The sequence below is a fragment of the Pseudopodoces humilis genome, chromosome 8 (genome assembly GCF_049639895.1).
Source record: "Pseudopodoces humilis isolate 2021_Gansu_Grassland_sample_001 chromosome 8, ASM4963989v1, whole genome shotgun sequence".
Classification (NCBI taxonomy): Eukaryota; Metazoa; Chordata; class Aves; order Passeriformes; family Paridae; genus Pseudopodoces; species Pseudopodoces humilis.
The window spans coordinates 8,805,399-8,833,275 of NC_142207.1; the positions used below are offsets into that span (position 1 = coordinate 8,805,399).

The 27,877-nt window shown below is 48.6% G+C and overlaps 2 protein-coding genes across 7 annotated transcripts in view; one reads left to right on the forward strand and one right to left on the reverse strand.

Annotated features, from left to right (window-relative positions):
• Positions 1–27,877, reverse strand: part of C8H2orf76 (chromosome 8 C2orf76 homolog) — a 52,311-nt gene that overhangs the window by 6,190 nt on the left and 18,244 nt on the right. The window lies entirely within an intron of this gene.
• On the forward strand, positions 502–27,622 carry STEAP3 (STEAP3 metalloreductase). 5 transcript variants are annotated; one of them, XM_014249604.2, is made up of 6 exons: positions 502–649; positions 13,854–14,009; positions 15,076–15,559; positions 16,025–16,552; positions 18,112–18,276; positions 24,132–27,622. In XM_014249604.2, exons 3-6 carry the CDS (start codon positions 15,077–15,079, stop codon positions 24,420–24,422), a joined length of 1,467 nt encoding a protein of 488 aa, XP_014105079.2. In that variant the 5' UTR covers positions 502–649; positions 13,854–14,009; position 15,076; the 3' UTR covers positions 24,423–27,622. The 5 variants fall into 5 exon arrangements, with proteins under 5 accessions (XP_014105079.2, XP_014105080.2, XP_087915253.1 ...); XM_088059127.1 differs by lacking the exon at positions 502–649 and adding an exon at positions 3,544–3,633; XM_088059128.1 differs by lacking the exon at positions 502–649 and adding an exon at positions 13,035–13,074.

The following is a 27,877-nucleotide window of genomic DNA, read 5'->3' on the forward strand; positions in this document are numbered from 1 at the left end:
GAGTACAGCCCATCCCTCCCCACCTGGCATACCCTGGGAGGGACACAGCAGTGCTTTGCCATGCCAGAAAACTGTCCCCAGGCTGCTTCCCTCTGCCTGCTCCCTCCTGGGATTCCATGAGGATTCAGCCAGAGCTGCAGGTATCAGCATCACTCCCAGTCCTTCTGGGTAACCCCAGCAAGGTGGAGTGACAGCATGATCTACCACTTCTTCACCCAACAAAAGCACTGTGTGCCCAGCTCTGACTCCACAGAGCCATCACAGCTCCCCACATCCCACTTTTGCAGTCCCCAGCTCATTCCCCGACACGAGCTCTGTGTTTCACAACCGTGCCAAACTAACTCCTGGCCTCTGCTCGCTGGCAATAATTAACCACATGTTATCTCCACACTCCACCTCTGTTGTACTTGTGTATTGTACATGATCCAGCCTCTCGGCTCCTTTCTGAGCTTGGCATTTTCAGCAGCCTCGGGCCATGTGCCAGTCCAGAGCAGACAGAACCCCGTTGTGCTAATAACCCAATTTCCCAAACCAAACGGTACCACCGAGCCCCAAGAAAGGAGATTCCAGCCCGAAACACAGCTTTGGACAGCCAGAGGAAGAGCTACGTTTACTGACTGCCCCACCAAATAGGTTTGGTTTTCCAGTGGTAAGTTTGCATTTACTCCCCCTGGATTCCAGGGGGAAGCTGAGCCATTCCCTTGCCGTGACATTGCAAGTGGCAGGGTGAGGTGGTGTCCCCAAACTCTGCTTTTCTCACAGCATCTGCTCAGGTGCAGCCACTGCTGCCCAGCACTTCTGCATCCCCAGTGTCCTCTGGGTGCCCAGCAGCACTTGGGTTGGCACATGAGGAACCCGAGGGAGCTGGCAAGGGAGAAGGGGCACAGGGAGGCTCAGGGACCACTGCTTTTGTGTCTTGTACAGTAAAGCCTGAGCACGCCCTGGGTCACCCCCCTTCTTGACTGGGTGTGGGGCAGGAGCTGAGCTGGCCTGCTGCACCCCTCCACACTGTCACTGTAGATAGCTCCAGCCCCCCCAAATCAGTGTGGGAGCTGGGGACTCCCCGTGGCCCCCTGGACGGGCAGCCAGGAGCTGTCGAGGTTCATCTGCTCACCCGTGCCACGCTGTGCCAGCACACGGGCACTGGAGGAGCCTGGCAGCCCCAGCCCTGAGCAGATCCAAGGCAGCTCCCTGTCCCCATGGAGGGGAAGGACAGGGAGGAGGGGGTGCAGGTGGCATCACGGCTGAGGGGACAGCAGGACACAGCCAGCTGGCACAGGGACACAGATGGTGCTGCCAGAGAGCTGCAGCTCTGACCAGTGAGTGATGGGCCAGGAAAGAGGATTGCTGGGAGAAGAACAGTCTAGATGACACAGAGAAAAGCCCTTGCTCAGGACCAGCAAGAAAAAAGGGGGAAAAAACCCAGAAATACACCCAGAAATACTGGCCAAGTTCTGCATAATCTTGGCACATTGGGTAGAAGGGAAATTAAGCCAACTTGCAAGCCCACATCGGATCTCTCATCAAAAACATGGTTCCCAAGTGAATATTTTGAGCAACCAATAAAGCCAGTCAAGGTCTGGGAGCCGGGGAGGCCTTAGCTGAGATGGCTGCAGAAAAAATGGAGCTGCAGGACTCAACCTGTCCAGCAAACAAGTGACCTGCACAGGGCTAGCCACAGGTTTGAGAAGAGAAGAACAGGTATAAAATTAGTGTTCATTCCGAGACACTTCTCTGTGACATAAAGATGAAAAGCAGAGGGTGTTTCAGTGAAAAGTTTGTTAATTTATAAAAAAGGAATCTAAAAAAGGAGAAGTAGATTTCAGTGCTTCCCAAGGGCTGATCATTACTCACAGAAGTGATCATACTGCCATGGCAGTAGCCTTGCCCCATGAAGGGAAACAGGTACAGGGAGAAACCCTGAGCAGAGACCTGAGAGAGCAAAGAGGAATCTGTAAGATGAATTGAAATGACCAAGGCAAACAAGGCAATGACTATGGATTCTGTAAACAAATTTAAAAGCAAATTTTGTCCTTTACACAATGTGGGAGAGCAGGTAACAAGATACAGCAGGTGCAGGAGAGTTCAATGATTTCTGTCCTTCAGTCTCCACAAAGAGCTGATCATGGCACATAAATTATCACCACGATAGGCATGAGGAGGCAGGGGCCACTACAGGCAAGAAGGGGCTAAGGAGTAATCTCATTCTTCCATACGCATTTAGTCACAGATGGCCTGTGCAGAGGTGTGATGAAGTACAGCTATCCCAATGATCCTCCTTCTCCTAACCATGCCAATAGGCTTTCACACCTCTCCAGTATTTTCTACTACCCTGGGAGCTCACAGCATCTCAAAGTTTGCAGCTTGAATATCCCAAACCTCTGGAGCTCTCTCTTATCCAGTATCCAGCCACTGGGAGTCACCAGCGGGAACTTTCCCCAGCAATCCCACATCTTTGCTGAAGCCTCCCCATTTCTGCAGCTGTCTGCATCTCCCACCCCACGGATGTGACAGGTGGCGAGTACTCTTGCAAGCTGGGACAGTCCTGGCTGGCATCTGGGCCTGTTTGCAGACAGCAGACTGGAGAGGGGGGACATCTGCATAGGGCAGCAGTGAGAATGGGCTGAGATAGTTAAAATCACAGCCTGCCCGGGAGAGAGGAAAAAAGTAGGGCTTGTTTCATCCCAGGAAGACACATCCCATGTGCAAGGACAGAGGGTTGGCAGTTGGCAAAGTTTAGGAAAACCCTCCTGTCGGCAGAGAGACTTAAGGCTGGGTTCAGAGGGGCTTCAAACACACCCTGCAACCCCCTCCCCACGGTTCGGGAGCAGATGAGACGATCCCTCCAGGTGCCTTCCCTCCGTGCTCCTCTACTGAGTGAGCAAACCAAAGCTCCGGAGGGATTTGTTTCCAAGTCCCAGTGTGTTTGCCCCAGTGCTTTTGCCTGGAGGCTCCCTTCGGTGCCAGCTCCCGGCAGCTTTGGGAGCGTGCTGCCTGCGGTCCATGGCTGCGGGGCCGTGAGGCAGTGCTGGGGTGTTTGCAGCCGGACAGCTCTTTCCCAGCCTGGGGGAAAGAAGAACCATTATCTGCTCCACGCCTCACGACGCCGCTTTCCAGAACAAGTGCACGGCCCCTGATAGCAGGGGCAGAGGCGCAACAAGCCGCACCCGCCCATTAAAATGAGACACCGGCTGGCTCTGAGATGCGTTTATAAATAGAGAATTAAGGTCTGCCTTCGACTCCCGTCTGTAATGGACACCGCGGGCCGGGTGCCCCGGCAGCGATGCCCTCCTGCCCGCGCGTGTTTAACCTGGGCACGGCGGTGACGCCCGGGCAGCACCGCGGGGACGGGGCTGGGGGTCCCACGGCCCCCTCACCCTGGGCCGGGCCGGGCCGGGCCGGGCCGAGCCGAGCCGAGCCGAGCCGAGCCGAGCCGAGCCGGGCCGGGCCGGGCCGAGCCGAGCCGAGCCGAGCCGAGCCGAGACGAGCCGGGCCGGGCCGAGCCGAGCCGAGCCGAGCGGTGCCCGCGGCCCCGGCGGGCACATGGGCAGGAGGGCGGAGCCCGCGGCCTGACATCACGGCTCCGCTCCCGCTCCCGGACGGCGCCGCTCGCCCTCCCGCCGCCGCGCAGAGGTGAGGAGCGCGGGGGGACGGGCGCGGCGGGGCACGGGCACCGCCAGCAGCGGCGAGGAGCCGCCACCGGGGCTCGAACCGCCCGCGCCGGGCGTGCAGTGCGGGGCAGGGCGGGGGAGGTTCGGCTCGGCTCGGCGCCGCCGGGGCTGCCCTGCCTGAGGGGAACGTCCCGGGTCAGCGGGGACTCCGTTCCGCCCCCGTTCCGCCGCACCCCCGCCGGATCCCCGCCGCCGGGCTGGGGAGCGGGGCTGCTCCCTGCCCGCGGCCCGCTCCGCCCCTGGGCTCGGGCAGGGGATCCGAGCCCTCAGGGCGCTTTCGGACGCAGCCGCCTCGGTGCGAGGGTCGATGTTGGGGCTGGGGCTGGGGCCGGGGCCCGGGCGGAGATTCCTGCGGGGGCCGGTGTGTCTCAATCCGGGCGGTCACTGGGGAGAGGTCGGTGGGATGCTCGCCCCGGCAGCTCCGCCGGGCTGCGGTGCGGGGTGCCCGCGGGAAGCGCTTTCCTTCCCGTGGCTGCTGGACACATCCGTGCGGATGCGGGAAACTGTCTGGCACCGGGCACAAACCCCCCCGAACGGATCGGGTTCGCTGTTCCGAGTGATGCGGGATGGATGGATGGATGGATGGATGGACGGACATTCAGCCTGTGATCCTCAGGCACTTGGCGCTTAGGTTTAACTTTTCATTCTCAGCTTGCTAAATGGTTTGAGGAGATGAGTGGCTTCTTCCAGCCAGGGAGAAATCAGCACCAAGATATAAAAAAAAAAAAACAAACTTGGGGAAAATCTTGGCCAGGGCCCAGGATCCCTCAGAGGCGAGCAGGGAGCGGCCGTGGGGTTTCTGAGCCAATATAGGGACTTGTAAAAGCTACAAAGGTTGGCTGCTTTTAGGGGGGTACTTCATCATTTGATCCATGTAAGAGTAACAAGGGATGAAAGCTGTGAAGGAATTTTGTAGAGTGACTTTATAGAAACATCCCACAGGTGATGGAAGCTGGGGTGGGACTGTCCCTGTCCTGTAGCCCTGACCAGGGTGTGACATCTGCCCACGATAGATGGACACCAGGGAGCTTGTGGGAGCGTTTGTGTTTGTAATGCCAAAGCTGGGCAGAGGGGTATAGAGGACCACAGATCATTTCTACCAGAATAATCTAAATAAAACTAACACATAGAGAATTGCCTCCTGTGACAAGAAACCAAAACTGAGAGACAGCAGGGGAGGAAGGCTGTCGCCTACAGCATCAATACTCCTGTGGGCTGAGGAGATGCAGGACTAATAAGATTTAAATACTGCATCAAGCTTTTGTTTTCTTCTAAAATCACATTTGCTGTGAAACAAATGTATAGTAATATAAGATGCCACAGTCACTGCACATATTTGATTTCCTCTGTGATTGTAAAGGAGAAAATGTTGATGACTCAACAAGTTTGTGTTTAACAAAACCACATAAAACTCCAGGAAAACATGCTCTTTGACAGCATAATAATTTTTTGGTTGTTTATTTTTGCTCTTTTTTTTTGTTTTGAGGTTGTTTGGCTTTTTATTGTTAAGAACTATGCTTTGATTATGACCTTGTAACATCACACCCATAAATAGAAGCAGGTTTAGATTCAGGGGAAACACATTTTTTCCGATGATGGAAGAAGTAGGCCAGCCATGCCAGCTCTCTTGAGAGGTGGGAAAGGCAGTGGCAGTTGTGATAATGTCACACACCAGAAATTAAAACAGACCATTTTTTTTATCTATAAGTTTACCATCACTGATTAGAGTTAGCTTTTTGTCAACATCATAATGGAAGAAAATGCTGTTTTCAGATTTGAATTTACTGCTTCTTCATAGGTTTTCCTATGCAGACCTACAGTGAATTAAGCAGCTTCCCATCTTCATCTAAGTTTAAGTGAACTGTCACTTAACTGAAAGTAAAAAGCTTCTGAAAGTATGTCAGTGATGTGGGAGCGTCCAACACATTTCCAAAAGCCTTTACATACTCTGGGGCCTAAACATTTTAAAATTTTTCCTGGGGTTTAAGCCACTGAGACAAATGCCTTCCATTCTTTTTCCAGGTTCTCAGATTTTCAGTGAGTCTCTCTAAAGCCTTGGTTGTGGCAACACGTGCATTTCCATTTAGTATAAATACACCATTGTAGTCTTTGGAGAAGATGTCCTAAGAGCTCCCCACGGGATGTAAGCTTCAAGAATCAGGGTATATAGGTAACATGTCCACCTCTGAAGGAGGCTGGTACCAACTGCTGATCATGTGCAAGCACTAATAGGTCACAGAGCTACAGAGTGGTTTGGTTTGGAAGGGATCTTAAAGATCATCTCATTTCAACTCCCACCATGGGCATCTTCCGTAATCAGGGGCACCTTCCACCAGACCATGTTGCTCTAAACCCAGTCCAACCTGATCCTGAGCACTTCAGGGATGGGTCATCCACAGCTTCTCTGGGCAATCTGTGCCAGTGCCTCACCACCCTCATAGTGAAGCATTTCTTCCTTATATCTAATATAAACCTGCTCTCCTTCACCATAAGGACATTCCCCATTGTCCTACCACTACAGCCCTTGTAAAAAGTCCCTCTCCAGCTCTCTTCAGGTACTGGAAGTTGATCTAAGGTCTTCGCAGTGCCTTCTCTTCTCCAGGCTGAACAACCCCAACTCTCTCAGCCTGTCTTAATAGGAGAGGGGCCTCAGCCTTCTGAGCATCTCTGTGACCCTTCTTTGGACTCACTCCAGCAGATGCACATCCTTCTTATGCTGGGGTTAGATACAGGACAGGGTCTGTGCCAGTGCAGCTTGGCACAGTGGTGAAAGACACGGTGCTTGTACTTGTCCAGCACACATGAGTCTTGCTAAGTCATTGGGGGAGGCATGTTGTTCACATTGCACATATTTGGCATTCTGGGCTGATCTGCAAGACCCCTGCCAGTACAAGGGAAAAGGTGAACCAAACCGGATCTGCTGTGCAGGATGCTGGACTGAAGGCAAACAGTGTGAGAGGAAGGGGAAGGCAGAATGCTGTGTGGTCCTGGCACCTCAGGGCAGTGAGTTAATTTCCAGCAAAGAGCATCTCTCTCCCACCCATCTGGATCCCCAAAGATACCACCTCGTCAGCCAGCTGTGTTTGCCTCTCCCAGGAGCTTCCCAAGAGCTGCTGGGAAAATCTGCAGAGGCAGAACATGGCCCTACATTCCTTGCCTTTCCTGTTTTCACCACTGTGCTTACTCAGGGTTGGCTCAGAGCTACCTCCTTACTGTGTGTCATGCCTGTGCTCCGTGGAGGGGGAAAAACAGATCAGCAGGAGGTGGGCTGGCCCTCTGCCATGGGCTGTGTCTTCCTTCCACCCTACACTGCCTCCAGGCCATCTCCCTGTGTGGTCCTGTGCATCTTCTGAGTGACTGGGTGAAGCAAAATCAGAAAGGCAAGAGAGTGCTGATCTTGGAGACCCTTCTAACAGGCACTGCGGCACGGAAATAGCCAATACAAATATTTCCATGTGCATGCAGTGCAATTCCTCCATGTCTTTCCTGGAAAGAAACAAAGAGGTTTTAAAGAGCTGGAGCCTGCCAGCTCCCTGTGGTGACTGCTGAAGTCAGGTCCTGCCATCTCTGTAGGCCCAGAGAAGGGTGTAAGCCCCAGCTCATTTTAGGCTGGAACACCTCCACCCATCATGTCTGGCTGCAGGGAATTACTAGATCTACCTATGAAGCTTCCACTATCCAGGCCTTGGGTTGCTTTCCTGCTCTTCTTGTACCTGGGGAGGGGAAGGCTCAGAAACGGGTGAGTCACTGAATTGTTAACTTGGTAAAAGCAGCAAGAGAATGAAGACCCCAAAAGAAAGCAAGAGAAGGCACAGAAGACTTAAGTACAGCGGCTGAAGTTGTAAACCACCCTTTTATGTCACCAAAGAGCTGTGAGATGCTAAGCTGAGAAAGTAACCTTCACATTCAGAGTCACATCAGCCAGATAAGCTCCTGTGTGCTGTGTCAGCATCAGCACTGTTATAGCAAACTCTGTCTTGCTTCAGGTCTGTGCCTTCCACGGTCTTACAGTGAAACCTCAAGATTTCCCATGCTTTCAAATTCCCATTTCAGGATGTTTTATTACAGGGTAGGTCTTTCTCAGGCTTCTCATTACTGTGTCAACACAGTGGGCACAGGCAGCAAGATGTTTTTGCAAAAGAGCAGAGGAATTTCTTGAGACAAGGACTTTGCTTCAGATAAGGGGTACTGCAACTGGAGGCAAATTTGGGGGAGAAAAGTTTGAGGGCATCTGTGGCAGAGCATGTTGGTAACTTTGCTGTAAAGTAGTTTTGATGAAAACAGGCCAAAGGTTTGTTTTCCAGTTGTTTATCATACATAGGTAATTTTCCTGCTTAGCATTAAAATGGAGGGTTTATACTTGGGGAGGGAAACTGTCCCTGTAAAGTGATCACAGGCTGGTGTAGTTATATGGGAGAATTGTAGCCAAAATGTCTGAACTTGTGTGGAAATACAGGTTATTTTGTCCCTGTAGGAAATTCTGGTAGCCCTTTCTCCTCTACTTTCCCCTGTTTGGAAATATATTTTTGAATTTTGGTCCTGGTGAAGAACATCTTGTGGTCAGGGACATGGACATGCCTTAGGCTTCACTGCTGGCTTCCAGAAACAACATTCTCGATGTTTTTCAGTGTATAAACCAGAGGGTGTATGGAGCTGGAAGGGTCAGTGCCTGTCAGCCCATGTTTTCATTAGTGTGTGATGGAGTAGGGAGGCACATACTGGATTTGTAGGTGACACTGAGCTAGGAGAGACTGTAAACATTTTAGTTAAGAGACTAAAAATTGAAGATTGTGACAAGCTGGAGAGCTGATTTAAAAAAACAGGGCACATGTTCTGTGTGCTAGGACTGACTGACCGCCTGGACACCAGGTGAGTGACCAGCCAGCCAGTGGTCACAGGGAGCCAGAGGACAGGGACACCGTGCCCCACGACTTAACAGGAGCACACAGTTGGGCAAAAGCAAACAGTCTTCTTGGGATGAAGAAAGAGAAGTGGCGCATTGGGGAAGCAGTGTCTCTGCTCCAGGTGATGCCTTTTAGGGGCTCAGTTGGAAAATGCATTTCTGGGCATCCTCCAAGAATAATGAGAGCAAGGAACAGAGGCTGAGTTGTTGGACATTCGGTAAATAACAGCTCTGATGAAAGAGTTGGGTTTCACTTGTGCAGGAAAAACTGAAGGGAGATGTGAAACCTGTTCACCAGATATAGAATGTGTCTGTCTGCAGAGGAGAAGGCAAATCATGTCCATGGGTAAAAGAGCAAGGGATAAGGTTAACTGGATTGAGTGATAAAGAGGAGAGAAAGTAGGGCTCTGCAGGAGCTTATGGAAGTGGTTTTAGCAGATAAATACCTGATAAATGATATAATCAGATAAAGACTTACCCTGGGGCAGGAGGAGGGATGAGGACTTGTGAATGCAAAGTGCATCAGGGTGGAGAACAGTTGCAGGGGGACATGTGGCAGCTCCTGGAGCCCCACAGCAGGTCTGGGGTCACAGCAACCCCACAGGTCCCGTGGCGGGTGTGGGATCACAGCGGTCCCTGGAGCCCACAGCAGGTGTGTCCCCTCTGCATCGCAGTGGACATAGCCAGCACACAGTGATGCCAGCTCGGGGCAGGACCAGCTCCCCTGCCACGGGTCCCTGTCCCACCTCCCCACCCCAGCAGCAGGGGCATGGGGCACACAGCCCCTGATCCCTGTCCCGTGTGCCTGTGGGCTGAAGGACAGGAGCAGGGACAGCCCAGCTCCCAGCATTTCCTCGTTCTTGTATCCTGGCTGGCAGCCCAGGTGGGTTTGCAACATGGCTTTTCTGGAAGGGTGATTTACGTCCTTTGCCAGTTCCTGGTTTGCGCCATTCGGGAAATAACTCTGCTTTGGAAGGAGAAAGAAGAAAAGGGGCAAGCAAAAGGACAGCAAACTCAGTTTCCCTGAGTCTTTCTCTTGCAGGCAGAGCTGGGGAAGTCATTTCCAGTCAGCCTGAGCAGGACTGAAAGGTCTCCAGAAATGTGCACCAGAGCTGAGATGAAAGCAGCTTTGGATAAGCTCTTTTATTACTTAAATCTGTTCCAGTTCCAACAAGTTCAGGTTCATGGCACTTGCTGTACTCCTGAGAGGGATGCTCTGTGTGTAGGAAAGAGACTAAAACATTTGATTTTCCCTGGAAATAAAATGGTGGTAGGGAAAAAAAAAAAAAAAAAAAAAAAAAGACTATTTCCGCTTACAGCAAGACCCGAGTGGAACACTTCAGATGCTGAATGCTCCTCTTCAGCTGGGGCTTTTGGAGGGTTAACACAGCAAGAGATGCTCTGCAAACAGAGGCTGGAGGGCTTTGGCTTCATGGTTCAAAGTTCTCTCCAGCAGACTGGAAGTCCCCTGGGGGCAGAGATCACCCCTGTCCCGGGAGTGTGTGTGTTTGTGGGACTGTGCTCATGCCAGCCATGGCTGGCAGGGCCCAAAGGCACCTTCCCAGTGCAGAAATCACAATGTTCCTCTGCAGTGACTTGACCAAGGGCTCTGCTGCATCATCTGATTCCTCATGTGCCATGCTGGTCTGTCAACCCATGTGCTTGTTAAGGAATGTGTATAATAATCATGTGCTTTATCTCGAGTAACATCCAAGCAGAAGCTGAAGCACAGAGCAGGTTCTTTGATGCTTGCATGGGTTGAATCCACAGCTTATGGAGACTCAGTTGTGGTCAGTCTAAACAAACACTGACTTTGGGGGAAGACACAAAAGCAGTTGTTTTAGCCAAGGTGGTGCAGCCTGAGTATGTGAGACTGAGCCCAAAGATGAGTTTCTGTGCAAACAGGAACCAGTTTGGTTTCACTGGACAGGACATTCATTGGAGCTCTGTATGAGATTGCTGCCATATTCTTCATCACAGTTTGATATGTTTAAGATACTGCCTTTTTATTAGAGTTAGAGTAAAACCAACTTGTCTTTTATCTGATAAATCTGAATACCAGGGCATTGAAATGAATCTTGATTTTTTTTTGTCCAGAATTGAAGCAAACCTCCTGCCTTGCCACCACAGGTTCATCCTTCTTCAGACTGTGCAACTCGAACACCTCTGGACTGCAAATTACAGGAACCAGCTAGGCTATCCTCCTGCACCAGAGGATGTGAAAGGGGCCCCAAAAGATGGTCTCATTGTTAAAGACATGGTCAAAGATATCTGGGTCATCCCAGACAAACTTGCTGCAGTCCCATCATTGTTATTATCTCCTTCCCCCACATCTGTTGAAAGAGGATAACAAATGTGCCTGTTCCCCAGTAGCTGCAGGGCATGATCTGCTCAGCAGATTGACTCTGCTATGAGCCCAGGGACACCTAAGTGGGCTCCTGCAGCCCAGCTCCGTCCAGAACGGCTGTCCTGCTGCAAAACCTGAGTGAGGCCTCTCAGTGTGGGCAGAGAGGCAGAAAAACCTTGCTTGCCTGGCACCAAGCCTAAGCTAACAGCCTCTGCCAAGCCTCAGGTGCAAAATATGTAGAATTATCCCTGGTTTTCTTCTGTGAGAACCCCTCCCTCCCTCTGCCTGTACAACAGAGATTTGAGTGCTTCGTTTCATGCAGCTGCTGTCTGTCTGATCTCACTCCTTGGGACAGAAGTTACCTTCTAGACAGTTTTTGTAGAGTGCCCAGCAGAGGGGAGCTCCCCATCTTGCCCACTGCCCACTTCTGCTAATGCCCTGCAATTAATAGCAATAATGGGAGTGCAGTAGCTGAGCTGCACATGGGAATGAGTGTGCTACAGCTGGACACAGCAATGATGTGAGGGTGTCATTGGCAGCCAAGCTGAAGGGCAGCTGTACATTGCTTTCAGTATTTTAGTGAGGGAACTGCTGCCCAGTTAGACTTGCAGTGTGTTTATTCCCACTGGGCTGTGCTTTAAATCATCTTGTAGCTTCCTTGGTAAGAAACTGACCTCCTTGAATTGCACGTGCTATATCTCAGCAAGGATGCAGTTTGCTTGATGAGGAAGATCAATAAATAGTGTTTATCTAAGTCTGGAGATGCTAAAGATGTGTCTAAGCACCATGATATTCACTCATGACCTCCTCTGCCTCTGAGTGACTCTGCAGCATCCTGGCCATGGTGCTTTGGATGGGTTGACCTTGCTGTGGTGAATTGGCTTTGAGAAGGAGAGTTTCAAGCAGGTGACATGTTGTCCACAGGTGCAGAAAAAGCAGTGTGGGCACGGTAAGTCAGGGGTGGTGGCAGGAGGCAGGGGGTCTGCGTGCTCCCCAGAGATACAGAAGTGAAAAAAAGCTGTTGCCTAATCAGACAGTCCATTGCCAAGGCATCTGTTAGGCAGAGACCACAGTGTCTCAGTGAAATGTGTTTATGGTGAAAGAGAGATGTTTCCCTCCTTTCTCAGGAGGATTTCAGTGCATGGCAATGACAGCAATGCAACCCACAGGCAGCAGCCAGTGCCAGGGACCATTCCACCAAGGGCTTGCAACAGCAATGAGCTGTCCTCCAAAACCCCACCAGTCAGAGCATGACTGAAATAATCACACTAAAATTCACAGAAAAGATTTTGAGTCTTCTTGCTATGTAACTATCCTGCTGACTTCAAAGGCTGTTTAATTCTGTCATCCCTTTTAATCAAAATAACTGGAGATGTTTATCTCCAGACATTGCCAACATCTCTCTACATGTTCGGTGGCAGCTGCAGGACAGAGGAAACACACTGTAAGAAAAATTGCTTGCAGCAACATTTACATCCCAGTGGGACCACAGAGAGAACTTTTGAGGTGGCTTAAATCAATTATGAAATTAGTCTGTGGGTAACAATCACTTTGTCACCCTGAATGCTGATTTCTCCCCCCATGGCTGAAGGCCAGAAATGTGTTTCTTTATTTTGGGGTAATATTTTGTGTGCACAGGTGGTGGAAAAGGGGCGGGGAAGGTATGGGAGAGCAAGCTAATTATTCTGAGCAATAGTGCTGGCCCTAGAACAAATAGTTCTGGACATGAATAAATTTAGGTGGAGCAAGAAGGTTTCTAAGAAGTAAAGCAGTGAGTGTGTGATAAAGCTTCTGATAAGAAGGGACCAGGAAAAAACCCAGAAGCACAGAGCAGGCTGTGCTTGCAGATAGATCTGAAAGTCATCCCTCACACTTTTTCCCTGTGGCCCTTTTCTATGTTTATTCCCCCGGGTTTTTTGCAGTGGAATAAGCAGAACTGCAGTGTGCTATTTGATCTCTGTATTTATCCAGTGGACATGTCTTTTTAAGGGGAAGAAGTCACCATGCACTTCTTTGGCACTTGTTTTCCCTGGATAGCACTTCTTCTGCGAGAACACATTTTGGTCTCTGGGACAAGTTGGTGCTTGGTGAGAGGCAAGGAGAGCAGACAGACCTCTGCCATGGAAACAGTATTGTCACTGAAACCATCATGGGTTTGTATCCAGGACAGTGAATTATAGTTTCAAAGTCCATCTGCTAAAGGTGTTTTGCACGCTTTCAGTGAGGAGCAGGATTGAGATCATGGTTACTGTGTGAGAGATCTCCTCCAGTAACTTGGCTGTGCTTGATGTTTGTCTGCCTGGGACCAGCATGTTGGTGTTTTCATTGTAATGCGACCCTTTGATAATTTTTCTCTGTGGTTTTAACAAATTTACAGCTCATTAAAGTGTATATATGGTTAGAGGAGTTTATTATACCCACAAACAGCTCTTGCCATGTCTCTCTAGCATCTGTAGTGATTTTTGGTGGTCAGGCACTTTGAATGAGGAGATCCTTTTGCAGCTTCTTCACAAGAAAGATTGACTGTCCTAAATGATTTTGAGTAGATATTAGGAAGAAATTCTTTAGTATAAGGGTGGTGAGGCATGGGATCAGGTTGCCATGAGATCCTGTGGATACCCCATGCCTGGAGGTTTTCAGGACCAGGTTGGTTGGGGCTTTGACCAGCCTGGTCTAGCAGAAGGTGTCCCTGCCCATGGCAAGGGGTTGGGAGTAGATGATCTCTAAGTCACTTCCAACCTGAACCATTCTGTGATTCTGTGATCACTACCCATGAGTTCCATCTTCTCAATATTCACTCCCTTTCCCAGATCACTTATGAGCATGTTGGATGGCATAAATCCTCAGGGAAATCTCTTGGCAACCTATTCCCATTATAAAAATCATTTATTTCTTCTCACCCTTTGTTTCCCATTGGTGACTATTCATGCAGAAGTGCCCTTCCCCTTTGCACCACTACTGTGCCAATCCCAGAAGAGCCGTGGGTGAAGGACATTTCCAAAAGCCTATGAAAAACACACCTGCACCAGCGACCAGGTCACCTCATCCAAGTGGTCACCTTCACTTTGAAAGAACCACTTTGAACCAGGTACAAGGCAAGACTGCATTCTGCCAAAGCCAATTTGTCTCCATCCCCAGTATATCACAAGTCTGTTAATTACAGTCTTTACAATAATCTCTAGCGTTGTGCCAATACAAAAGCCAGATGTCCTGGTGTGTAAGTTGCATGGGCTGCCTTCTGAGCCCTTTTAAAATCTCACCCTCGGGAATTTGCCATTCCCTTAGGGTAAATTTGCTGTTCCTTAAGTTGGGAGGCAGATTTGAACCACTGACACAGCCCATGAGCAGTCGGCAGTTCCCTGACCGAGTTTCTTCTGACCTCCAGGTTCAGCTGCTGTGCTGCCTTTGAATTTATTGATCTGCTTAAAACCTCTCCATGCCCTCAATATCTAATCTGTTACAAGGCAAAATTCATTAACGTTTGTAAAGCTCATCAAGATCTTTCATGAGCAAATCCCGTCATGTTTTAATATATTTTTTAAATGTCACGAGTAAGTTCTCATTACTCATTAAAGAGCTGAAGCAAACAGCGCTTGCCAGACCCAAATATTGGAACAGGCAAGGGCTGCAACTCTCTTTGTTTACCACTTTTAGGACACTTTAATTTCAGTTTGACTTTCTGCCTTGATTCTACCCTGGCAAGTCAGAACCACCCCTCCAGCTTTTCCAAATGTAGCCTCAGGGATCTTCACGGACTCCGTCTTTAGGAGGTATCTGGTAGCTCCATGGGAATCTCAGAGTTTCTGGTCCCAATTGCTGTTAGTGTTGGCTGGCTTTGCAGTGTGAGATGCCAGCATGAAGGACAGCAGAGGATGGATGAGTGCATCTAGCAGGTGTTGGATCACACAACCTTGGGAAACCTCTGTAAAAGCCTTCACCTTCCAACCCAGCATGGTGTTTTGTGCCCCCCCAGTGGTGCCTGTACATTACTGCACATTTCCTGGTGGGTTTGGCAAACAGGTCCTGGGCTATTGGGACCAAAACCATGTGTTCAAGTGGCCTCAGTGGCATTTTGTCCCATGACCTCAGATGTGGCCCGGGTCTCTGCGAGAGTCCCACAATGAATTTGCATGTCTCCTTGTTTTTCCTGCCAGGATGTCCAGAGGAGACATGGCCAAACCTCTGCTGGGCCATCGGAGCATGGAGGGTGACTCCAGCCCCACGCCGCCGGCCGGCCGCACCGTGGGGGTGCTGGGCAGCGGGGACTTTGCGCGGTCCTTGGCCGTGCGCCTGGTGTGCTCCGGGTTCAAGGTGGTGGTCGGCAGCCGCAATCCGAAGCGGAAAGCCAGCCTCTTCCCTGCTGCAGCAGAGGTCACCTTCCAGGCCGAGGCGGTGAAGAAGGCGGATGTCATTTTTGTGGCGATTTTCAGGGAACATTACTCCACCCTCTGTGACCTGGCTGATGTGCTGGTGGGCAAGATCCTGGTGGATGTTAGTAACAACACCGAGATCAACCATCACAAGGAATCCAACGCGGAGTACTTGGCCTCCCTGTTCCCAGCCTGCACCGTGGTAAAGGGGTTTAATGTGGTTTCTGCGTGGACGCTGCAGTCGGGTGCCAGGGATGGAAATAAGCAGGTATTGTTTTCTTCCAGTAAGGGCTAAATCCCAACAGTTTCAGCAGCTGAGATCTGGCAGCATCAGCAAATGGCCTTAGGCTCCAAGAGAAGGAGTCTTGAGTGCTGGCTGTGGCATTCAGAGACCACCCCTTAGCTTCTGCATTTCTTTGTCCAGAAATGAAGTACCTTCACTCAGTTCACACTTTGTAGTCTTTGGACTATTTCCCTAAGTGAAAAGTATTATTCAGTTGTCTGTTTATCCAAACAGAGCCAGTAAAACAAACTGCTGGTTCATGCATGAAAGGAAATCTGTCCAGGAGAGAGGTCTTTGGCAGCCATGGTAAATCCCTGTCAAAAAGCCTGCCAGGAATCATGGTGCTCAGTGGAATAACATAGGCTCTCTGTGACACAGAATCCCTCCCGATGCACTTGATCCCAGCAGCCTGATTTCTTTGCCCTATGTGTGTATTTCTGTTCGTTGCAGGTTCTGATCTGCTCAAATAACCAAGAAGCCAAGCGCACAGTAGCAGAAATTGCTCAGGTCATGGGATTCACCCCTGTGGACATGGGCTGCATGTCATCAGCCTGCGAGATTGAGAACATTCCCCTGCGCCTCTTGCCAGCCTGGAAAATCCCCATCTTTTTGGCTCTGGGGCTTTTTCTTTGCTTCTTCACCTACAACCTGATCCGGCAGGTCATCCACCCTTACATCAGGGAGCAGAAGAACAAGCTGTACAAGATCCCCATCGAGGTGGTCAACACCACGCTGCCGTGCGTGTCCTATGTCATGCTGTCCCTCGTCTACCTGCCCGGGGTGCTGGCAGCCTGCTCCCAGCTCTACTACGGCACCAAGTACAGGCGCTTCCCAGACTGGCTGGACCAGTGGCTCCAGCACCGAAAGCAGATTGGTCTCCTCAGCTTCTTCTGTGCAGCCCTGCACGCCGTCTACAGCCTCTGCCTGCCCATGCGCCGCTCCCACCGCTACCTGTTAATCGAGACCGCCGTCAAGCAGGTAATGGGGGTGCTCCTCACGCCAGCACCTGCAGCAATCTTCTAAACTCCTGCAGATGTTGGGTGGTGGGCTTAATATCTTAGCTTTTTCATTTGTTTTCCAGAGCAGGTGTGGGACAGTGGGAAAAAGCTGTTACCTCTAGGAGCACTTCCCCCACAGGTCAGCCGCATGGCACAGACAGAGCACTCACCTATCTGTGCTGAGGACCAGCCATCTCCCTGGATACACAGCTCCTTCTGCATTTACAGGGCTAGGATCAGCCCCCTATGCCACTGCTCCCCTGAAACACTGACAAGCCTTGGAAACCAGCCTTGCCTGGCACTTCTGTGTCTGAGACTAGGTCAGAGGCAGGAGAAATGCTAGGTGAGGGGAAATCCAGTGGTAGGAGGAGCAGAGTTCCCTTCAGCTCCCAAAATCTTGGGAGATCCCTGTTTATTCACACTGATGTTCATAATTGTGCCTGCTGGAGTAACCAAGTCATAACCCAGGGAGGGCCGTGTGTCCTCATCATCGTGTGCCTGCAGGAGTTTAACAAAATGGTGATGAAGAACCGGTTATATAAGAACAAGGAAATGGAAAAGGACTTTATTGCTTTATGGACACTCTCAGCAGTGTTTATCCAGTGTGAGATTGCTGCCTTCAGGCAGTTCAGTCAGCTCTGTAACTTGGCAGTACCATGGGAGAATGGGATTTGATCCTTCCTGCCCCTGACTTCTCACCGCTCCACACTGCTCCCTCCTGGGATGGCACAGGCTTCATGCAGATGAGGGGGAATGCTATCAAGGAGTTACTCACAACCACTCTGCTTTCTGTGCTGGGGTATTTGTCCAAGTGATTCCAAATATTTGTCCCAAAAAGGAGGGAAGGGACAGATCCCTTCTGTCCCTCTGTGGGGATGGCTGGTTTTGGCAGCAGTGCCTGTACAGAGCATACATCAAATGCCATTCCCAGCCTCTCAGCTCCAGCCTTGAGCAGGTTCTTCTCAATTGCCACAGTTGCACATTAATCTCAGGCAAGCATCCTGTGTTCATTTCCCCTCTACCTCCTGTTTTCTAGCAACATCTTTGTTTAGTAAATTAAACCTATTTAATGGGCTAAAGAGGACAGTTCTAAATGTTCCTCTTTGCCATGCAGTATAAAACCCATCTTCCCTTCCATTAGCATGAACAATTTCCCCCCCTAAATGCACTTAAAACAAAGGTTATTAGGAGACTACTGCATATTCAAGCATCTGTATTTGTTTTCATGGCTTTAAACTGAGTTCTCATTGTAATTATCTTTCCAAATGTGACTTTGGGGCTTGCTGCTGTGATTACAGGCATGGGAGCTGAGAGCATTCAGCAGTTCTTCCCAGCAGGCTTCAAATCAGGTCTAGCTTTGGCCAAATGGCTTTGGGATAAGAGAGCATTTCCACATCTCCTAAACAGGCAAATAGTGCTGGAGGTGTGAATAGGACCCAGTGCTCTTCCAGGAAACCTGCTTCCAAAACCAAAACAGATAAAATTCAGTTCCTCTGTCCCTAAGCACCCCGTTTTAACAAACCTTCATTGTCATGCCAGGCTGTGGAGAAGAAGATGACAATCTGGGTAGAGGAGGAAGTCTGGAGGATGGAGATTTATATTTCTGTTGGAATAATTGCCCTGGGCTTGCTGTCGTTACTTGCCATCACTTCACTTCCATCCATCGCAAACTCTCTCAACTGGAGGGAATTCAGTTTCATTCAGGTAAAGTTGACATTTGCTGATGCCAGAGAGTGATTCTGCAGAATCAGAGTCAGGCCCTCACACAGACAGGGCAGGGGCTGACCTGCTTTCCCAGCACAACCTGCTCTGGCAGGGCAGCTGTAAGCTGTGCACTGGTGTCAGCAACAAAACCTCCCCATGCACCCCAGAGCCACAGACCCCTCGTTCAGGAGGTGAGACCCAGAGGCAGAGAGGGGCAGAGGGCTGTGGTGTGTCCTGGGGCCGTGCTGCTCTCACACAGGACTTGTCCTATCCAAGGAAGGTGCTTGTCTCAGGAGAAGGGAAAAAGCAAGGTGTCATGGGCATCCACATGCACATCATCAGCAGCAAAGCTGCTGCTGGGAACACCAGGCTGTGGAAGGCAGGCAGGGAACTCGCTGTGGACACAGCTGGCTACAGGACACAGATCTGCCCTTGCTGTTTAGAGAGAGTGAGCTGCTGAGGAGAGTGCCTGGGAGCACAGTGCAGGGGAAAGACAGGTTTGGCAAAGCTTGCATGCACCCATGTGTTCAATAGACAAGTTCAAAAAGGCTTAGAGCGGTCTGTAAACTGCCAGAGCCCACACAGAACAGAGAACTGGGTATGATTTCAATGAAAAGGCCATGTCTGATTCTAAAAGCTGAATTAGTAATGTAGTTTTCCCCCAGTGGTTTGGGAGCCTTCCTCCCACTTGCAGTTCTGGCCAAGCTCCCAAAGGCCAAATTCCCTTGGTGATCTGAGTCTACCCCATGGGATGTTCACAGGCACCATATTCAGTGGCTGCAGCTTTTTCAGAGATGCATTTGGAGCCAGGCTTAGGGCTAATTAACAGAGATAGCAGAGAATTAACCTTTCTAGGATCCCCTGCACATTAGAGCTGATTTTGAGGCCAGATGCTACTCACTGTGTCACAGTCAGATCCCACAGCCCTAAAAACACCTTGTTACTTGTGTTTCCTACACCAGGGCTGCTTAGCATGCACCAGGCTTTGTGTTCCACTGCAGTAACCCCTGTGGCACCCAACATGTGTGAGCCCCCCCCAGGACCCCGTTCCCTGCAGCTCCCCTGTGGAGCCTCCCTTTGCACCACTCTGGCACACACCTAACCCTTCCAAAGGGGAGGGCAGGGTTCAGGGATGCAGAGGTGAATATCTATCATCCAGCCTCTCTCTTAAGCTCTGCTGAAGCTCTTCAGTATGTATAAATAATTCAATATTCATTAGAGCAGGAGTTTGAAGTCTGCTCCCCTGCTTCTCCCACAAGTGCCCCGATCACCAAACGAGCAATCCAGTTTGTCTTCTTTTCCCTCTTGCTGTGGGCTAGCCAGTAATTATTTACACTGAGTAGAAGAGCTGCACCAGGAGAGTTTGACCCCAAGAGATCATCCCTCGAGGAGAAGGGAGAGCTGTCTTTAAACCTCTCTTTCAGACTGGACAATGGGAGCATATTAATTCTCACCACCATGTCTCAGGGGAGGGCTGCAGCTGCTGGGACACTGGATACATCAGTCCTGACTTACGCATCTCATACCAGAAATTCCAAACGAAGGGAAATATCTCCTTGCAGTGTGGAAGGAGGCTTTGAAACCCCCTGCATTTCCCTTTGGCGCTCCCCAGGCAGCCTGGCAGCTGTCCTGTAGGGCGTTGTGTCATGTAACACATACATTGCCGTGGCAGGTAGTGCGTGTAACACGACTGTCCCATCTGCCCTTTGGGACCCCTTCCCGAGCCTTTCTAAGGCTATGTCAGCACTGGGACCAGACAAATTCATGATGGTCGGTTCCAAAATAGCTCTTGGCTGCCCCACATGGGAGCTGGCTGGCTTAGTTCATGGAAAGATACTCACACCTATTTCTGTCTGCATGGAATAAAGCGTGACAGTGTGACACGAGCTCCCAGCTGATCACATGCAGAAGAGGCACGGTTGGTATTGAGCCTTACTGTGGAAATACCATGTCAAAAGAGCAGGTTACAGATCTGGCATGTTAGCTTCCATATTATTTTTTTTTAAGTGAGGGATCTTTTCAATTATTTACTCCTCAATAAGTCGGTGGTGCCTTTTATGAGGAAATTAAAAGAACAGCTACAGCTACTGCTTGCAGGCTCCAGAGGTTACATTCACATAGCTCAGTGTGAGCCTCCCTGAATTAATGCACAGTGGCACAGTGTAAATACAAGGGGTGAAGCATGAGGCTGCTTTCTCAAATATTTGGGATTTCTAGCACTTCTGCAGCATCAAAGAAGTGAAATGCAGAGTGCACACACCCCAGCCAGATGCCTACCAAAAAACGCAGCAATTTGTTTCCATCTTAGTTGAACTGGATGATGTTTGAGAGATGCTGTACCACAAGCCACATGTGAAGCAAATTCAGGAGTCATTTTAGTCCCTCCCTTGCCCAGAGCTTCCAAGTCTGACATTTTCCAGCAGCCAGTGTGTATACCTGTATTAATGCCATATACTGCCACAGTATTAAAATACACATCTGTTGCCTGACAGGTCAAAAATCCCATTTGTATTGTTGCCAAAGTTACAGGAGAAAAGGTTAATTTTCACAGTAGCTCCTGCACATACACAAATTTCAATTAAATATAGTTAAGTTGGATACACAGTTCCCCTGTGTGTCCAATTTTAACAGAAAATGTACAGAATCAAGACATTGGCTAACAGGAATGATTTGTATGTAATTCAACTTATAGGAGACATTTTTAATGTTCCCCAGTGATTTACAAATCAGCTCTAATTGCCTGAGAAGTAAAAATGTGTATGATTGCCTTTACCTTCCTATCCTGAGAAGCCCTCCTGGAATTTGAAGGTTGAATTGACCTGGTTTCTTTCATAGCTCATGCAGCATAAGATGTAAAGAATCTGTAATCAGACCTTTTCTAACCCGCCTGTTGAGGCAGTGCAAGGGGCCAGACCTGCTTCAGTTGAGCTAATAATTTCATAGTACTGATGGCTGCACAAGTCAGAAACATATCTGGGTCAAGAAGGGGCCCTCTGCCTTCAGTGCTGCCCAAGCATTTCTAAATGAGCCACATGTGACTGGATCACCTTTGCTGATGCATTACAGGGAGCCTGCAGGCACCAAGGAGATGGGCGAGGTAGAAGAGTTAATGCAGAATAGAAAATGCTCACAAAGCCTGCATCAGGAAGATACCATCTTCATACAAAATCTTTCGGGGAACTTTAACACCCTACAGGCTGCTGGCCCCACACTCCTTGTGTTGTGGAAGTACAAAAAAAAACCTCTGCCGCTGTTTGAAACAAAACCCAGGAACATTTCATAGCCAGAAACTGCATAGAGAGGATCAATGAGAGCAAAAGAGTGGTATCAAGGCTAAGCACATTGGCAAATCAGCCTCCTGGGGTGCTCAGCAGGCTCTGCATTGTACTACACTGAGTGTATATGCTGAGCTGTAAATACTGAGCCAAGCTGCAATCTGCAAAACTTTTGGGTTTTGTGCACTTACAGACTTCCCTGTATCCTGCTGTCTGGTGGATGCAGCCATGACTCCTTCAGCCAGCATCAGCACTGGGACCCCCCTCTGCTTGCCTCAGTCAGCTCCTCTGTGTTAAAAAGGGATCAGCGCATTGCTGCTGTCAGAGGAGCTGCCAGCCCTCTCTCTAGCCACCAGCAGCTTTGCCATGTCTTTGTTGCCATGTATTTGTTACCAGTTAGCCTTTTTGTTTCATGCCCACCATCCACACACAAAGGTGGGCCAGTCAGTGATCGTTTGTCACCTTTTGTCCTATTAATTTCCTCTCCTGCTCTCCCCCAGTACCAGCAGCTGTTTAAAGAGAAACTGTAGAGGAACAAGGTAATTATCTCCAGCTCTGACATCTCTGCCAAGCACAGAGCCCTGCTAAGGCTGACTGTGAATGCACCCCCTGCCCAGGACAGAAAACATCTGCTCTTGGATTCACTCTGTCCCCTTTTCCTTCCCTGCTTTGCCAAATGAGTCCTAATCTGGTATTTAAAACTTTTTGCCACCCTGGCTATTATTTGCCTTTTGGAGAGAATCTTAACCTGTAAATTATGGATGATCTGCAGGTCAGGTCCTGCTGTTAGGTTCAACTGTGACCACAGCATATTTCAGCAAACTCCTCCTTAATTTTTTCAAATGCAGCTGTTCATGACCCTGTTGGATTTGCTGCTTGTTACCACTTTGGTTTAGGACATGGACACAGCTTCTGGTAAGAAGGACATCTGTGCCTGAAAGAAAGGATAACTGTGGGGTTGCACACAAGACTGAGGTTCAGTTCCCAGCTCTGTTCCCAACTCCTGGCATGACCTTGAATAGTGCTCAGCTGTAACACAAAGAGTTCTTCCCTGCCTTGGCAGGACTCAGCGACACCCACATGCCTGATAGATACTGTAAAAGTGAAGTACAGGATCTGGTAGCACACTTCAGAGTTCTCCTTCCCTCCCTTGCCCAGTCCCCTCAGCAGCTTAAAAGATTAGCTCTGAAGTTTAGAGGAGTCTTGGTCTGTTTCTGTAGTAACAACATAGTACATTTGTAAAAGTTGTCTGGGTTTTTTCATTGTTTCTCAGCAATCAAAAATAGCAGAGGGAGCTATGAATTGAGTAGTTCTTTGGCTGAAACTGTTTTTTCAAAAGATTATGAGTCCTTCCTCCCATCTTACCCTGGTTCCTTATTTCCCTGCCACATCCTTTTTCCTTGGCATATTCAGGAAGACCATGTTTCTTGCTGATCTCTGCACCAAAACATATATTTTGGCTTTTAAAGGCTTTCCTCCTTAAGTTAGGGCCATAAGCAGCAAAATTTTCCCTGTCTAAGCATCTTGAAATTTGGTTGTTATTTCAGGCTTAGACCAAGCATTCGAAGTAGGGCAGCAGAGCAAGGTGTGCTTTTCTCTGAAACCTGCACTTTTCTCTGAAAACACAGCACAAAGGCCTGTGCAAAGGCAAACACAGAGTGCCCAGGGCTGCTGAGTGCCAGCAGGCAGTGGAAGCTGGCAAGCTCAGGAACCTCCACTTCTGATGCTGGCAGAAAGCCATCAGTGAGGGAAACAGTTTAAAACCTATCTTTGAGAGCAACCCTCAGAGGGAGCTGGCAATAGTCAGGAGGAGATGTCTCTGTGGGTGCTTGGGAGCATGATCTCAGCTGAAAATGGGGGAAATTCTTGCCTGTAGAACAGGGGCTGCATTCTTGCTGCCTCCCTGAGTGGATAAAGGGTTCTTGACTCCCTGTTCCAAGGGCTTAATCTATCACACAGTCTTTGAACCTAACACATATCTCTAAGACAGAGGAGGAAACCCTTGAGGGCTGTTGCTCACCTCAAGAACAGAGCACTTCTGCCTGCACAATCTCATTTTCCTGTAGATGACACCAGTCACCTGAAGATGTCTTTGAGAGTGTGGAGCTGTGGCTTCACCCACTTCCAGCAGTGCCAGCTGTGGTCCAGAGCCACATCACTGCTCTTCATCCTGCTGGTCAGAAGCCTCAGCCAGACAGGGACTGGCAGGAGCAGAGCTGGCAGCCACTGCTCAGGAGGAGCCCGTGGGAGCTGCCTGTTCCCACCTGCTCAGCAGGGGCTGGGGGCTGCTGCTTCACAGGATGCAGAAGCCCCCCCCTCTCTGCTGAGTTGGCATCACCTTCTGGGAAATTCCTGCTGAGCTTCTAATGTCCTACTTAACCTCTGATTAGACAAAGAAAGATGCAGCCTGGCACACTACCCAGGAAAGGTTTCCAGCCATGTTTTATTCTGTCCAGGAAAGGCAGGAATATCCATTGCTTTCTCTGTGTCGTGTACACTTAGAAAATAATGTCAAAAATACAGGAAGACAGCCAGGCACAAGGTACTCTGCTAACTGGTGTGTGTTTCTTTTCTTTTTAGTCCTCCCTTGGATTTATTGCCTTGGTGATCAGCACTCTGCACACACTCACCTACGGCTGGTCGAGGGCCTTCGATGAGAATCAGTACAAATTCTACCTGCCCCCAACCTACACCCTCACACTGCTCGTCCCATGCACTGTGATAATAGCTAAAGTCATCTTCAGTTTGCCCTGCATCCACCACAGACTTCTGCGAATCAGGAGGGGCTGGGAGAAGGGCAGATACGTCAAATTTGTTCTGCCCAGCACAACGGGGGAATTTTCAAGCGGGGAGACCTCCAGTAATGTCTAACAGCCCCAGCTTTGAGGATTTCGGAGCACTATCAGCATTTCTATAAAGGTGTTTCTCTTTCTTAAACATGTGTATGTTTTGGTATAATGGTATTGTGGATAAAATAATAAAACTTGTTGACTTTAGAAAATGGACAACCACCAAACTAGGTTAGACAGTAGTAGTTAAATTATATTGCCGATTTGCTAGGACAATTATTGCCTTAAAAATGATTGAGAGCCAAGCTAGCAGCACTAATATACATGGGAAACTGATGGACTCTGTTGGTCAGATCAGTCACTTGAGGTGCTGGCTGGCAGCTCCCCAAAACAGTACTTCTCAGTTGCTTTCCTAGCTGCTCTCATAAATTTCAGTGCTTTTTTTTTTTTTAATATGAGGTTGCACAGATTTTTTTGGACTTTCTGACAGCAAAGATAGGTATCTTTGCCTCTTAAGTGTATAGATCAGTCAAGGCAGTGAGGTTTAGAAAGATCAATTGCCTCTGATTTTGTTCTCCTCAATGAACTCCGTGGAGTCAGAACAGCTATATTTATGTTATTGTGACAGCAGATTTTACTAAAATCATCAAATCTGACAGCAAGCCTAGTATCCCTGTTCTCTCAAATACAGACAGCACTTCTGGTCCTGAAAGCAGTGCCTGATGCATGTTTATAAGCTGAGGAAATAAAGCACCTTTTCCAGCAGTATAAAAGCATTTGAGAGACATCCCCAATACCAGACGTCTGGTCTGCACTGCTGGCTCTGAGATGATAGTTACTGCTGCATGCTCTCTGTTATACTGAGCCAAAGTTTCAAGCAGTATTTGATTGAAATAGAGCGAGGATAATTATTGGAGAGGCCTGCTGCTTCACAAAATTACATGGAGAAAACCAAGGCCTTCCGGCTGGCCTTACATCAAATAATAGGGTGAAGCTTTTAGAAATTGCTGTCACCTGAACATTCCCATTTAAGCAAACAAAACAACAGCTCTAAACCCACTGGTTTCACTTGCAATAATAAGATCTTTGAACAGTCCTGCAAAGGGATCATCAAATCTTGACCACAACATGAAAACATGGCAGTTGTACATTTTGGGCACAGTCCTTCATTGCCTTACACCTTAAAAAGTCACTTGCTAGATCACAGAGCATGTATGAAATGCTCTTCTGACTTCACACCCACTGTGGACAAGGCACAGGGCATGTATGAAATGCTCTTCTCACTTCACACCCACTGTGGACAAGGCACAGGGCAAAGAAGATTTCTATCCTAATTTTATGTTTCACCTGTCACTTTCTGTGAAGTTCTTACTCTTTATCAGAACAATTCTTTATGTTTTGGACATCCAAATCACCAAACAGTGAATGGACAGCCATTCACTAAAGCTCATTGAAAAGCAAGTGATAGGGATGACACAAGAAGACTACCTCAGTAAGGTCAAGTACAAGGACATGCTTGGAATAGCCTCATTTTCCTACAGGTAAGGAAAAGACACTCAGTGTTCAGTATTGCTTTGAGAAACAAGAGCTGTCAGCACCAAAGGAGGTACGTGTTACTGGGTGTTATACTTTTAATATAAAGGGCAGGGGGAATTACCAGCTTTGGGGCACATAAGCCCTTCTACAAGCTAATGCTTCCATAACCTGGAAGAGTTCTACACAGACAGAGACTCACAAGAATTCCCTGTTTAGCCTCGAGTAACTACAGTGAGTAATCTCCAAATATTGCTCATGTGGCCAGTGACGATACTGAGTGTTAGTTCTTGCCTAACACTTACAGTAAAGTCTCTAAATGCTGCTTCTTTTTACTGAATAAACTGGCTTGAGGGGAAAGCCTAGATTTCATAATCAGGTGGGTTTTTTTCTTGTTGTTTTGATGGGGTTTGGACAACATGATGAAGGTACCATTCTTTACCGCTGTCCCCCTCAGCAAGCTGAGTTTATTAGGTTTCCCCATCCACCTCCAGAACTTAGCCCACATTGGTACCTGACCAAATCACTCTCCAAGCAGACTGATGACCCAACACTATTTATTTCTGGTTAGGTGACAGATTAAGTTTCCACATGGATTTGAGACAGTTTCACCTGAATATAATTCCACCCACTCCAGTTTAACTCATTCTTGAGGGAAGACTGGATTCAGCAAGCCTGGTTTTTCAGTCATCTTTTCCATTTCATCATCAGGCAAAGACAACATAAAAGCACCAGTTTACACACTGTGTGGTGTATTTCAGTGCCTTTTTTTCCCATCCAGGTTTCTTTCCACATCTTTAGGTCAGGCAAGACTGCTGTCTGGCGGCCAAAAAAGATTAGGAGGCAGGGAAAGAGCATTTCACAGACTGGCAGGATTTGTCTTCAAGGGAGAAAGAATGGCTTCTTTTGAGTTGCTGCAAGGTTAAAGACTCAGCTTTCTGCCCAGCAGAAGGTTTGCACCCTCGCTTTGTTTACATGACTTCCATGCCTACAAGCCCTTTCCCATGGCAAAGGGACAGTTTCCATGAGCAGAAGGGGAGTCAGTGAGTCAGCATGGTGCTTTTCAGATGGACACAAGCCCTAAGGGACAGACAAGCCAGCTCAAAATCCCCACAGTTACTGCAGCTCTCCAGCATCTAAAAAAACAGCTTGTCAAGTGTCTCCAGGTAATGTCTGTGCCAGCAGACTGGCCAGCCAGCCACCATCCCTTTTGAAAACCAAAACCAATTCTTACAGATTCAGAGCAGCGTTTCACATGATGCCCTCTGTATGCATCTAGTCCTTAAGACATGTGACACAAAAGTTTGAGTCATTTCTTCTGATTCTGAAATGCTGAAAATGAAACTAAGGAATTTTTCAATTATCTTTTCCCTAAGCGTTTTTGATATGCATAGGACATCCAGTGAGATTGGCTTAAAATTTACCATTTAATTGGTTTTGTACTTGAAGCTTTTCTCTTTCTCTGTATATATGTACACACACACACACACACACAAATATATGTATCTTATTGCAGAATATATAGCTTGAATGTAAAAATCTTTGTATTTTTATTTTCTGTACTGCCTACTATGTGCCTCTGGGATATGTAAGAATCAAATGAGAAGCTGTAAGAGTAAGGCCAGTTTTAATCACTGGCCTATGTAATTATATAAAGATATTCTGAACAAGTCTACACAATTATATCAGAACTCATGTGAGTCCTTTCTCCTGCCTCCCCCCAAACAAAACCATTAATTTAATGGCAGTAGTAGAGGAGTGTGATTATGTAGAATTTAACCAATAAGAAATAAAACCCACTACAGCCAGCAGCTTGTAGAATCTCATTATCAAGGTAAAATGATCATTGCTGTGACCCATGGTGCCAGGGCTCAATTACAGAGTTCCTGTGTGTGTGAGAGGGCACAAGTGTGTACAGGCATATATTTCATTAGAGGGGGCTACTGATACTACACAGCACTTGTAGCACAGGATCAAACAAGATTATTTCATTAAACAGAAAGT

Coding starts and splice junctions, on each gene's coding strand:
- STEAP3 (XM_014249604.2), top strand. CDS start 15,077: ATGTCCAGAGGAGACATGGCCAAACCTCTGCTGGGCCATCGGAGCATG. Junction 15,560..16,024: donor CCAGGGATGGAAATAAGCAG/GTATTGTTTTCT, acceptor TGTTCGTTGCAG/GTTCTGATCTGCTCAAATAA. Junction 16,553..18,111: donor TCGAGACCGCCGTCAAGCAG/GTAATGGGGGTG, acceptor TTGTCATGCCAG/GCTGTGGAGAAGAAGATGAC.